At 35.5% G+C, this 14,304-nt stretch overlaps 1 protein-coding gene and 1 non-coding gene across 4 annotated transcripts in view; both read left to right on the top strand.

Moving 5' to 3' along the window:
* LOC127851387 (uncharacterized) overlaps positions 1-14,304 on the top strand; it is a 31,063-nt gene that overhangs the window by 3,906 nt on the left and 12,853 nt on the right. For 2 of the 3 annotated variants that reach the window (XM_052385136.1, XM_052385135.1), the window contains exons 2-9: positions 7,105-7,215; positions 7,502-7,591; positions 8,405-8,500; positions 8,778-8,864; positions 10,629-10,699; positions 10,894-11,068; positions 13,413-13,610; positions 13,794-13,985. In XM_052385136.1, coding sequence (XP_052241096.1) covers positions 7,105-7,215; positions 7,502-7,591; positions 8,405-8,500; positions 8,778-8,864; positions 10,629-10,699; positions 10,894-11,068; positions 13,413-13,610; positions 13,794-13,985 — 1,020 coding nt within the window. The remainder of the gene's footprint in view (positions 1-7,104; positions 7,216-7,501; positions 7,592-8,404; positions 8,501-8,777; positions 8,865-10,628; positions 10,700-10,893; positions 11,069-13,412; positions 13,611-13,793; positions 13,986-14,304) is intronic. The other variant, XM_052385137.1, reaches the window with a different exon arrangement.
* LOC127851972 (U2 spliceosomal RNA) lies at positions 3,505-3,697 on the top strand. The gene has a single exon (XR_008036086.1). It is a non-coding gene; the product is annotated as a U2 spliceosomal RNA (small nuclear RNA).

Here is a 14,304-nt window from a genome sequence, read left to right as displayed (position 1 = left end):
TAAATGACGAAATTGAACTGTTTCAAACTCTCGACGAGTCCGGATGTCGTTTGTCTGGATACCTTTATAAAACTGTGTTCAAGAAGGCATGAATAAGATGTCATTTATGGAAATTTGGTGATTTGATCAAATGTACCGATAAGCAGTGTAACATTAATTCTTTTTTAATGATCCGGTGTAATTATTTTTGCACTAATTATTTTGTACAAATATGACTTCATATGGTACTTATTAATGTAAATCTTCTGTAAAATAAACCAATTTTGGTAGATTTGATATCTAATTATAACTTATTACAATAATCGTGTATTAAACCATATAACAGAAAAAAGGGCATTAGACAATAATAATATTAAAGAGCGTTATTCCAAATTAATATGTTTATTTTTTCTTTTGCATTTTATTTCATTTCTACTTCTGCTAGTGCAGGATGTTGTATATTGTGTTGCTATTATTACTGCAGACGGATAATCTGCTTGTTTTATCACTGCCTGTAATATCTATCTATAATAGATATCTAAATCTATAATATTTGATAACCTATAACATTACTTCACAGATACAAAGGGACCAACTATTTTATGACACCAGATTGATTTCTGAAATCTGTAAGGTGGTAATATAACAAATTATGCCGACTTGGCGGCACCTGAATGACTTGTTGACATGGTTTGCAAATGTACAGCCACTATAGTGACCTACCTATTTTGTACAGAAACCACCAAATTGAATTAACTTTATCAATGAAAATTGTTAGAGATACCTGAAAATCGCTAATACAATTTTAGATTGTAGGACAGACGGCTACCGTACAACCGGTACCACAGGACTATTTGCAACCGATTTAATCGTCCACCCAGGCAACATGCACCCGTTTAAAGGCTAAACGAAACATTCAATTCTTTTCGCAAATAAATACTTTTGACGTAATTTGACTTTGTTGCGAAAACTAATCTGTCAAATTATTCACAGGATTAGACAAAAATAAATTGAATGCGTGAAGACCCAGGATTGTACTCATCTGGTGAGAGAGGAGTTTACTCACCATGTGGTAATAGAAACTGGGGCAGAAAATGCCATATCATCAGTTCAACCAGACTGCCTAATCCAGATTCTGAAATGCAACATAGCATCAAATGTCAACTGATTACTAGAAATAGTATGAATACATTGACAAATCAATTTTAAATTATTATTAATCTCTATCAATAACAACTTTGCCTAGATATTGTTAATATTAACATTTTATCAAGTTTCATCAATAATGAGTCATGAATGTGGATTCTAAAATGGAAACAATGTTTTTCTATTATTTGACCTGGGTTTTAAACACAAAGATCCAGATTCAAATTTTGGCTATATTCTACATAAAAAACAACACATTCTGACTATATTTTATCAAGATTAAGCCCCAAAATGTGGTCGCTGGAGCAGTTACTTGTTTGTTTAAAAAGATTCTATCAGGTCAAATTGTTTTTGCACACAGGATCCGAAGATGTTAACTTCACTTAAATATTGTGAAGAAAAATATTCTGACCAATCAATTCTGATTTATCAAAATCGAGCAAAAAATAAAACCTATACAGAGTAAAGAGAAAATATTGACGATGCAAAGATGCTCTAAGATTTTACCTGGTTACCTTGGTTTTGGACACAAGCAACCCAGATTCAAAGTGATCCTTGATATTGCCATTTATTTATGTGGATACATAATTAGATCCCAAAAAAGAAGAGCCATAGTGAGCAGGGTATTTTCTCTGTTGTCTGTTTGCATTGTATAGCAATGCTTTGAGGTTAAAGTCTGTTAACACTTCTATATTTTGCTATTTTGGCAAATTTTCTTATTTTTTTCCAATTAAGTGTGAGATTTGACATGCCTGTCAATTGGTTTAACCACCAAATCTTTGCATCGACGGGGTCGGAGGTTACCACATCAACTGTTCAAAGTCTTTACAGGTTTTATCACGGTATTCTGTCTGAGGCCCTATTGTATTTATTGTCTTGTATTGTTTAGGCAATAGGTGATTTGCCTTTAATTAAAGAGTAACAGACAAACCATCTGTCTCTAGATGTATCATTAAGTTTCATTCCGTTACACATAATTGGTACATGCATATGAGTGCTAAATGTAATGACATGTGTCTGATACTCAATGAAATTACAACAATTGAAATCATTGTCGTTAAACGTCCCATACAAACTTGTCAAAAGCTTTTACCCCCGGGGGGGGGGGGGGGTAACATCCTATATTTGGGTATATAGGTGTGTGCCGAAAATATGGGGTGTGTTTTTCGACTAAAATTATAAAAATGGGTATGGTTTTGAGCATCTAAGTATAGATATGGGTATTGAAATCAGAAATTTGCTTGTATATAAATGCATATAGATTTGAAAGTATCAGTATCAAAATGGGTTTGATAAATTTCATTCTTGTATATAAATGGGTATTACAAGTTATATAAAGTTGTATGATACATATATGAAATTTAAAAATTAAATATAAAAGCAAATTCAATAAGTATACTGTATTGATATGATAGAGATTAAAATTCTAGTATGAAATGTGTCCACTTTATCAAATTTTAGTATTGAAATGGGTCCAGTTTATCAAAATTCTTGTATTGAAATGGGTCCACTTTCTAAATGGTATCGTATACAAATGGGTCTGCTTTTTAAAATATCTTTTATCAAAATGTGTTTACTTTGGCAGAGTTCCGGTATAAAAATTGGTCACATTTCGGAAGTCTCAGTGGGACACCCCTACCCTAAAATTTGGGAAGTTATCCCCCCGGGCGCTTTGACACCAATTTTTATTGTTAAAAAAGTAGTCTATGAAGAAACACAATCTTTTTTTTCAAATCATAGAAGCAACAAATGTTTATTTTACATTAGATTGACATATCTCATTTTAGATTGTTTTCAAGGTTTTGTGATAATGATGAAATCAAAGACTTTCTAATTATACCTCTCATATTTAAGCAGATTAAAACAGATACATGTTTGAAGATATAAAAATCAAATTTTAAGACTGTGTTAAAAACCATAACAAACAGACAAGAAAGACAACTTTTGCTTATTTGAAATATCAACTAGGTTACTAGTTGTCATTCTTTGGTTGCTTTAATTGTAAAACTAAACTATAAATAGCTTTAAGCTAACAAAGACCATAGAAAGCCCTAAAGCAAACAAAGACCGACAACCTCTTGCATACAGTTTTATTGTTGTCCTTGGGATATTTATAACATGATACAAAGGAAGTTAACTGGCTTTGCATAACTATTGCTTAACACAGTTATTGTTATATCTATAGTTGATATCTGTATACAATATGATCTAAATGAACATATAGAGTCAAATGGAAACATTCAAACATTTAAATAATTATCAGAGAAATTACTGTTTAAGATGCAAAAGCTTCCTTACAAAGACAGTCTCCTTAAGTCAACTAAACCCAAATCAACATTTAATGATGCAGTATAAATACCCTGCCTTCTTTAATTCAGTATCGCTTCTCGGCCTTTTGGCTAAGATCAAAGTGTAGTATCTGTTCTTATCAGCTTAATATCTGATACGTCCTCCATTGGGGGACTTCGATATTAAACTGATTTTTGGACACAGATGAGATGTCAGGGGCTTGCTCCGCTCTCGTCATGGGTTGGCCCGGTATTGCAGTACCTCCGGGATCGGCCCACTCCTCACGGGGAGAATGAAAACACCTCAAATAAATATTGTCTTGTCTTTAGGATGTTCAATAATAAAGATTAGAATATTCTTTTAGATCTGAAAATTAATGTTAAATGCAATTCAATACAATCAATTGTTAATGTAAAATCATTACCTTACATTTTATTAAGGGTAACAGCAAACTGTATTTTATTACCATCATTAAATTACATGTGGATAAAGCAAACTGAATTGTATTACAATTTTTAAATTATTTGGGAAAAGCAAATTGTATAATATAAATATTATTAACTTATTTTTAGATAAAGCAAACTGCATTGTATTACAAGCATTGCATTACAAGCATTGTATTACAAGCATTACGGTATTATAGGTAACATCAACTGTATTGTATTACAGTGATTAACTTACTTATGGGTAAAGCAAACTGTTTTCTGTTACACTGATTGGCTTATTGTTAGGTGTAAAGCAAGCTGTTTTGTATAACAATTATTGACTTATTTATTCGTTAAACAAACGGTAGTGTATACGATCTACTACTTTTCATTGTTTTATTTAAATTTTCAATAAACAATTTTAAATGAACAGAAGTCAAAAGTTAAAAAAACAAGTTCATTATATTGAATGTACAGAATGATCTTGGGCAGAACATTGAAAAACACATAGCACACATTAATAAACAAAAAAATCAGATGAATCCACTAAAAATTAATATAAGCTGGTCTTTGGAAAAAGGGGCAGTCTGCACAGGCTAATATGTAACAGCACCGTCTGGCTAGACTGGATTTTTGCGTAGGAGAGACTTCTTTCAAACCATAAAATACGGAAATGCGGGCTGCACAGACTGATCTTGGATGTCACTTAATGCACATGCATTTAGCCCAATTTTCCCAGAACTAGGTTCATTTACATTGCCATAACAGCCTGAATCACAATAAAACAATAAACACATGTGCATTCAACCCATTTTCCCTTAATAATGGCAAACTGTAATTCACCAATATTTGTGTTGACAGCCTAGCCTGATCATGGACTACATTTTGAACATACACTTATCCCATTTTATCTGTAACCCCACAAATACAATGCTCCTAACAGGCGATAGGACGGATACCCAACAGATGACTGACCTGACAGGACGGGTACCAAACAGATGACTGACCTGACAGGATAGGTAAACCAATAGATGACTGACCTGACAGGATGGGTACCCAATAGATCACTGACCTGACAGGATGGGTACCCAATACATGACTGACCTGACAGGACGGGTACCCAATAGATGACTGACTTGACAGGATGGGTCGCCAATAGATGACTGATCTGACAGGACGGGTAGTCAATAGATGACTGACCTGACAGGATGGGTTTCCAATAGATGACTGACCTGACAGGACGGGTACTCAATAGATGACTGACCTGACATGATGGGTACCCAATACATCACTGACCTGAAAGGATGGGTGCCCAATAGATGACTGACCTGACAGGACGGGTACCCAATAGATCACTGAAATGACAGGATGGGTACCCAATAGATGACTGACCTGACAGGACGGGTACCCAATAGATCACTTACCTGACAGGACGGGTACCCAATAGATCACTGAAATGACAGGATGTGTACCCAATAGATCACTGACCAGACAGGACGGGTACCCAATAGATCACTGACCTGACAGGACGGGTACCCAATAGATCATTGATATGACAGGATGGGTGCCCAATAGATGACTGACCTGACAGGATGGTGCCCAATAGATGACTTACCTGACAGGACGGGTACCCAATAGATGACTGACCTGACAGGACGGGTACCCAAAAGATGACTGACCTGACAGGATGGGTGCCCAATAGATGACTGCTCTGGCAGGACGGGTACCCAATAGATGACTGACCTGGCAGGACGGGTACCCAATAAATGACTGACCTGGCAGGATGGGTAAACCAATAGATGACTGACCTGACAGGATGGGTACCCAATAGATGACTGACCTGACAGGACGGGTACCCAATAGATGACTGACCTGACAGGACGGGTACCCAATAGATGACTGGCCTGGAAGGATGGGTGCCATGGATTGAATGTAAAAAACTAATCACCATTATATTTCATGATTAATTCTTCTTTTATGAACACATTTACTAAACCAATTTGCGGATTAGACTAGTCTGTCCAAAAAGTGTCCACGGCTTTATCAATTGCCTGTTATCGGGTGCCGATTGTTCGGTTGGAAAATTAAATAAGGTGACAAATGCCCTGGCCAACACATTTTCGAGGTGCCGATTGTTCGGGAAATCCACCATCTTTCCGTCGATCCTTCGTAAATTCCATTCGTCTTTTGGGAAGCCTTAACCTTCTTCCCCTTTTCAGGCCGAGCATTTCAGCCAAGAGCTATACACTATAAGTCTGTAAACCCTTAATGTCAAGTAACAATACAAATCGAAATCAAAAACAACGTAGATTGAAAATTAGTTAAATGCAAGTACATGTATACAACTCTTCCTCGGCTGGATGCGGGAGATTTGGCAGATGTGGCGGGTATCTAGCTAATCGTAGTTAACAGCGAACTGGGTTGACATTTTTCGAATGACATCAGTTGTTGGCAAGCGAACAACTAAAATCAATAAAGCATTTGAGTTTAAATGGGTGGGGTAGATTCAAATACATAATATCCCATAGTGAGCACGACGCTTCCCCAACCCTAGGATTATTGATGCAAGACTTAAATTTTGACAAAATTACGGTAAAATCCCTGTGGCTCCATTAAAAATAAACATGGATTGAAAACAGTGCTATATAGCAATATGTAGAGCTATTTTGTATTCATCACTGATAGACAGTAACCGGTTGAAGGTACTGAAGTCCGCCGTTACATCATGGCTGAAAATAATACCGAGCTTCTGCAACTCAACATGACAAGTCGGATCTAAAGTTTATGTCATAATATATTTTGACTGCGGTCAGTGTAGGATATACTTTATTCACCAACCCACTTACAACAGCGAGGACTCACAGAAAACCTTGCATGCAACGGTCACCTGTGAGCAACGGCCACTTTGGTCATTTCCCTTGACTTACCGCTGTTCTCAGGTTTGACTGTAAATCATTTCTTTATACCATGACGTTTTTCGGGAAATTTGCAAGCGTCAGAACGTCAGAGCGTAACTGTAAATAACAGTGGAGGTCGCTCTTGGTCATGCGCAGTTGTGTGTATGACTACGGTACGTCATATGGGGCAAATAGCGGCCGAAAAAGCGGAACTCATTACGGAAATAACGGATAATCGAAATCATCGGTTTTAAGCTCTAAATCTTTATTTTCCTTGCTACAATTCTTTTTATGGGTTTTGTTTTAAATTATAAAATATGATTTTCGAGTAAAACTCGTATGTTGATCTTTAATTTGGTTTATTACAGGCTAACACCGAAATCATTGAGAAAATAACAACGGCGATCATGTCACATAAAATGACGAACGTAGACGATGTCCTCAATGAACATGCAGATTTCGACTTGGGAATATATGGGGTAAGGTTTGTTTTACATAAAAGCTTATTCCAGATACATCGTTTTTCTGATTGACAATAGCCAATAAGCTTTCAAATCTTGCCTCATTTAATATTGGGAACACTAAGTTGAAAAGATATGGAGATGAAAATAATACAATTGAAGATGTAAACGTCTGGGATTACTGGGGCCACAACAATGTATAATACAGAAAATTTGTCTTTATGTAAATGATTCAATAACGGTGTTATTTGTGTTACATGTGCGGAAAATGTAGTAATGTTAATGAAGAAAAACTGTTTTGCAGAATGGTCATCACTTACTACACATTGCGGTCGGTTACAAGGAAATTTGTCTCAAGCTCTTAGAACTAGGCCTAAACGTAAACGAGAAGGAGGTATGTTGTCTATATACCGGTAATATCGCGTCATCCGAGCGCACGAAAGAAAGATATTACAAGTGTATGTTATCTATGTAATATCGCGGCATCTCAACGATCAAAAAAGGAAGGCGATACATGTATATGTTATCTATGTAATATCGCGTCATCTCAGCGATCAAAAAAGGATGGCAATACACGTGTATGTTATCTATGTAATATCGCGTCATCTCAGCGATCAAAAAGGGAAGGCAATAATTGTGTATGTTGTCTATGCAATATCGCGTCATCTCTGCGATAGAAAGGAAGATAATACAAGTGTATGTTGTTTATGTAAAATCGCGTCATCTCAGTGATAAAAAGGAATATAATACATGTGCATGTTGTCTATGTAATATCGCGTCGTTTCAGCAGTAGAAAGGACCGGCAATAATCGTATATGTTGTCTATGTAATATCTTGTCATCTCGGCAAAAGAGAGAAAGATAATACTAGGGTGTTTTGTCTATGTACGTGTGGATGTATTTATTGTCAATGTTTATATGAGCCTCGCTCTGTTAAAATGGGATTTAATTTATGTGCGTAATGTGTCGTCCCAGATTAGCCTTTGCAGTCCGTACAGGTAAGTCAGGGACAACATTCCCCGCCTTAACTGGATTTTCGTCAGAAGGGCCTTCCTTTAAATGAAATTACAATACAAGCGGAAAGTGTCGTCCATGTTTAGCCTGTGTGAAATGCTCAGGCTAATCTTGGACGAAACTTTACGCACTTTCATTAAACCCTCTTTTCACAGAGCGATGCTCATATATATAAATCACATTCACGTATTTAGAACGGGTACAGCTCACTTCATCTAGCGGCTAAGGACGATTTGCTGGAGACCACGATGTTGTTGCTCATCTACGGGGCAGATATTAACTTAAAATCTGTAAGTAAGCTTACCTGAATACAACATAGTCACTTATTACCATGTTTTCAGAATGTACGTAAAATGCCAATCTGAAAAATTGAATTAATTTATTTTGAGATTACACAAAAATAAAATATAAGTCTATTAACTTATGTACGTATTTAATTGTAGCAAAACAAATATTTTGTTGCAAGGCTCAATCAAGTTAATACACCTGTTGATACAAAAAAAAACTGTTTTGAAGAAGGAAAAAAACTATTTATTATTGTATAGAAGAGTTGATATCATTTTATAGGATGACTCGAAAATGACAGCTCTTGAGCTTGCTCACGAAAACTCATCACATTCGGTTCAGACGTTTTTGCTCTTCGCTGGCGCAGAGGTGAGAAATAATTGTTAAATTGAATATGTAAAACAAACGTGGGCACGTGTTTACCAAACAAGAATTGACTCTTAAATACACTGCTTTCTAAAAAAAAAACTGTTTAAGTGAATCTTATATAGTATCTACCAATACTAATTGAAGCCTTCCGTACTTGAAAAAAAGAATTGATTCATGCATATTTGCAGATTGCATTAAGTACTTTTTTTGCCGCCCCTGACCAAATTTATCAACGAACCGGAACCATTTGAATCATTGTTACAAAAACAACCCTATGCATACTTCTGTTAAGTTTCGTCAAATTCCTCTCAACGGACATAAGAAGCTGAAGTAAAGGTGAACGCTTAAAATTACGACCGTGTGCATTTTCGAGCTGAAAAGCTGAGAAGTTGACTGACACACGCACGAACCTGCTAGAGGACAAGGATGCGATATTACATATCACATACCAAACGTCTTGGCCTTGCGATTTCGTAGAAAAAAAATGTCACCGAATACACACAAGGAAATAGAAAAAATATATATGAACACATCGATTCCATTTTTGAACAAAACCTATAGCCCTTACGGTTTCAGAGGCAAAGATTTCAAAAGTTTTCTCTACATAAATATAAGGGATACAAGTGACCCCGACAGCGGGACAATTTGTTACCCCAGGATGATGCTGTGGACAATTTTTTTTCAGGACCACAATTTAATGTTATATTAACATGCTAAACGAATCGGGCATACGGGTTTGCCGGCGAAATTTTTATTTTGAAAGCACCTTGTGGCCCCGTGGCCATATAAATAAATACAGCAAAACTATTTTAACATTTACCATAGATAATCATTATAGGAACATTCAAATGAAATGTTGTTAAATGCTGCCGAACGGTACAGGGCGTGATGTCGTTGAAAAAAGATGACGGACGAACTCATACGACCACGCACACACACACGGACGAACTACTGACAACGCGTTTTCACCATAATTCATCATGATTATGCTGTGCACAGGTCAACCAAAATGAAACTGCAGCAATTATAACTAAATATTGTATCACGGTATACATTTTTCATGCAACAAAGTACATCCATTAAGGCCAGCTGATTTATCCAGACCACAACAATATACCATCGGAGCGGTTAAGCTTTTGAAATTTAACTGTTGCAACAAAGCCTAATTTAAGGGGGCATTTCACAGTTTTGGGATGTTTTTAAGTTTGTCATAAAATGCTTTATATTGATTAATGTAAACATTTTATATAAAAAGCTCCAGTAATAATTCAAGAATAAAATTTAAAAAAGGAAAAAAGGTAACCCTCAGCAGGGCTCGAACCACTGACCCCTGGAGTCCTGGAGTAAAAGTAGTACCCACTTAGACCACACGGCTGTCCTTCCGGATACAATGCTTGATGTATTTAATACTTTATATTAGCAATCCTCGTAGTTTCACAGAATATAACGACAACAACAGAACTCTCCAAATTATTAATTCGTTTCGCGTTGCAACGCTTTATAATTTTCGGGTTTTTAAATCGTAACAAGATGCATATAATGGTTATTTTAGAGCATTGCAACTGTTCAGTATTACTGTTTCCTCACAAATATCATGACTCAAACGAAAATTTGCGAATCTGATACAACTTTTTTCAATTTCGTCAATTTACCCAAACGTGAAAAGGCCCCTTTAATATATTGCATTAATAAATATTAAGGTAAATGGCTAAAAGTGGTCAGCAGTAATGCATTTTTACCACTGTACATGTGTCTTTTTTCTAGTTAATCAAGGGTCTGTTAGAAGAAGACGATGAAGAGAAACATCGCGTTATCTTAAAGGGAATAGAAGATAAGTGAGTTATCACACAATATATTATATTATATGTACAAAGTTTTTTATATATCACATACGTCATATACCTAGAAAGCGTATGATTAAAGGTATCACTTGTCTTTAAAACCTCGTACATAGACCACACGTAGGCCGGGGGAAATGCTTTTTCCAATTTGTCAGTTTGTAAGTCGAAATATTCTTTTTGTAATGTAGGAAAGTTTCTGTTGGAGCCGAGGTATTCAAACCACAAGCGGGAAGTTCATATCAATCAGTGCGTTCAATCAAAGGACAGACCAGTATTCAAATATGCGATGTGGAAAAACAGTTTCTTTTGGTCATCAGAGAGATGGAAACCGATTATGAAAACTCCAGCATCTCAATAGAATTGGTAAATATACTTGAACGTCTTGATACACAATTACCAACAAGCTTAATGTTGTTTATACATCTGTTATACAATGATTATTGTTAATGTATTTAAAGTTCTTTGCCTTGTTCGGAGAATTTCAAAATACATGTATCGTTTTTAGTTTAGAATTGGCTTGTACTAGATTTCCGTCTCGATCTACAAGCAATTCGATGTTCCGTTGCCACACGTAAATTGTCACGTTACCAAAAGCTCACATATTTATATAATAACAATGGCAGACGCGATGTTTGTTTAGATGATTAGCCAGTATCGATTGTTTCCGATCAACGACTGTTGAATTTAAAATTATGAATTAAAATCCACACACAGCTGTCAGAACAGCATCGAACCGAATACAAATTTGACATATAGGCACATTATTAACAGAGATCAACTAATAATACATATTGATAGCTGAACCATTTTTTCGCTTTGAATGCATTAAACAATGCACTGGTTTTGTTTTTCGTAGTAACACCGTTTTTGTTTACCAAAATGTATATATAATTTAATATGATGGCTCATTGTTATTTAATTGTAACTGAATGATTTCACAAATTAATGTATTGAGAAGTTTAATAACTTAATACTTACATATATAAAAGCAACAGGTGATGGTACTTAAATTGGAATTTGACACGTTTCTGCGTATTTACGCTTGTCCAACATCTTGAAATATCGTGCTACTAACTTACATTATATACTTGTATTAAATCTGTTAGAAATACAGGCTTATCAAGCAGTGGAATTCCATCCGACAGAAAAAATATCCATATTGTTCTATTTGCATTTTTCCATATTAAAATACTAATCGGAGTACTTCGGCATATAATTTCGCCGTTTCTCAGCATATTGTTTCGTTATAAAAATCTCTACTGTGCCACAAAAATGTATCTAATGTTCATACAATAAAAATTGTAAGTGTATGTAATAAAAGGAATATTACTTACAGGCCCGTACCCAGGCCATGGGCCCAGGGGCCCGGCCCCCCCCCCATCTGGCTGTCGAACTATGATTTTTTTTAATAATCGGCCCACTGCATTTTTTTCTCTCGTGCAAGGGCCCACAGTACACTTTCCCTCAAAACAAAAGAGCAGCTATGTTTTATTGTCCCTGATAAACAAGAGGATTAACGCTCGCCAATCGAGATAAGCCTCCAGGCAATGTTTTCTAATCGCCTTGTACACACATCCCCGATCAGTCCCCCATTATGATTATGAATGCTTCATCTATCGATGGTTGATGTCATGTATTTTGATACGTGCAGCGAATGGAAGCAAATGCTACAGGAGTTCGTAGACTATGGTCTGATAATTGCCGACTTAAGTTTTTTTCCTTCTTTGAGAAGGCCCTAGATGTATTTTTCCCTTCTTAAAGTTTAATTATTTTTTTTTGAAAACCTTTTATTGGGAATGTTTAGGTCCCAATATATACTTTTTGCATTGAGAATAGGGCCCTGAATTTGAACCGGAACAAAAAACACTGACAAAGGTATTAAAACTGAGTATATATAATTTTTGAAAGGAAATCACTAAAAAAGACTATGATGAGATAGTTAACATGCTTGATTAAAAGAAAAACAGATTCATAAATTTGCCGAGCAACAGATAAGAATTTGGCAGAATTCAGTATTTAAAATAATTGAGTATCGAGAATTGAGTAATATCAACCTATTATTGGCTCATTGGTAAAAAAATGAAAATTGAAACAACAAATCGATCTCATTATATAAGTTAACCTTATCCAGTGTAGAAAAATATTGTATAATTAAATTATCTCTTTCCTTGAATTTGTTTGAAAACAGTAAAATATGTTAAATTGATTCTTTAAGACTTTCATTATTTCCCCCAAAAATTAGGCGTTTCGCGCAATTTTTTTCCTACAAAATGGCAAGGTCTTTCCCAAAAAATCAGATTTAAAAAAACCTGTGACTTCCGAAATGTGCTGATTTACTTGTTATATTCCAATAATTTATATCACAAAATACGTTTTTTATAAGCATTAAAATTCACCTTGCAAAGTGCCAAATTAAAAAAGTATATATATAGGGAGGGGGGACCCCTCCCAAACCCTCCCCGGTTGGGCCCCCCCAGTAAAAAAATCCTGGGTACGGCCCTGACTTATGTCACTCAATCCATGCTTATGCTATTTCGCTTCACGCTCAAGTTTGCGTCTCTCGTGTGATACAGCATATGACAAGCTACTGCAGGTAGACTGAAAAAAAAAACTGTTGAAAAAATTGACAAGCGTTATATTGCCATAAATTACATGTGCATATATGCAACTGGATATTTGCCACGATGTAAAACGAATGTGTTCCCAGATTGATGAGCCAGATGGGGCACACATCGTGAGTAGGGTTTACCAATACAAGGTGGACCGAACAGTGACATGCACCATAAAAGTTCCACTTGTTGGTTCGCCCAATAGTGGGAATGATAAATACTACGAGTATTTCGTTCAAAGTACTACGGGCATGGACAACGTGCAAAAAGGAAATGTCAATATTGTAGGAAGCGAGGTAATGTTTTGTTAAGTTTTAAATAACGTCTGATAATCGCCTGTTAAAAAATTTCGAAATTGATTCAACGGGCATATACACACTGGAATACCGAGTCTTTTGATACCTAATGCTATCAGTGATATTTGTTTTTGCATAAATTGATTGAATACATAAACAACCATTAATCGTATACTTCTGTAGGCGGTGATAACGGGTATGACGTTGCATGCACATGGTCGGACGTCCATAGTCGCGTTTGCTGTCTTAGCAAGGACAAAAGAAGAAACGTTCACAATCAATGCAGGTTCCGGAAGAATTCAGTCTGTAGTTGAGCAACTGTTTTCAGTGGATGTATCAGAAAGTCGAGCTGATGGCACCACTCTTGCGCTTAAGGTTACTTTAATTTTATGTTTGAAAAAAAAGTATACGTAGACTAACTTAGAAGTTAATTAAAATATATATAATATAAAACTTTTACCTTGTTTATTTAACCTCCACCTAAAATTTTGCCAGAATAAAAAACATGTAAAGGAAGATCTTAACATGGGTAGCGTAATCTCTTTTGTTAAAAATCATGGTCAGGTATACTTTGTACATTCTTTGTGATTTAATTGTGCTGTTTCACTAAAATACTTACTTTCAAACATCTATTCCGCTTATATAAAAAATAAATATGTGTCTGATTTAAAATTATCAGATGCTTAAAAATAAG

This window comes from Dreissena polymorpha, chromosome 11, assembly GCF_020536995.1.
Source record: "Dreissena polymorpha isolate Duluth1 chromosome 11, UMN_Dpol_1.0, whole genome shotgun sequence".
In the NCBI taxonomy this organism is placed as follows: Eukaryota; Metazoa; Mollusca; class Bivalvia; order Myida; family Dreissenidae; genus Dreissena; species Dreissena polymorpha.
This window is presented reverse-complemented; position numbering and strand designations above follow the sequence as displayed.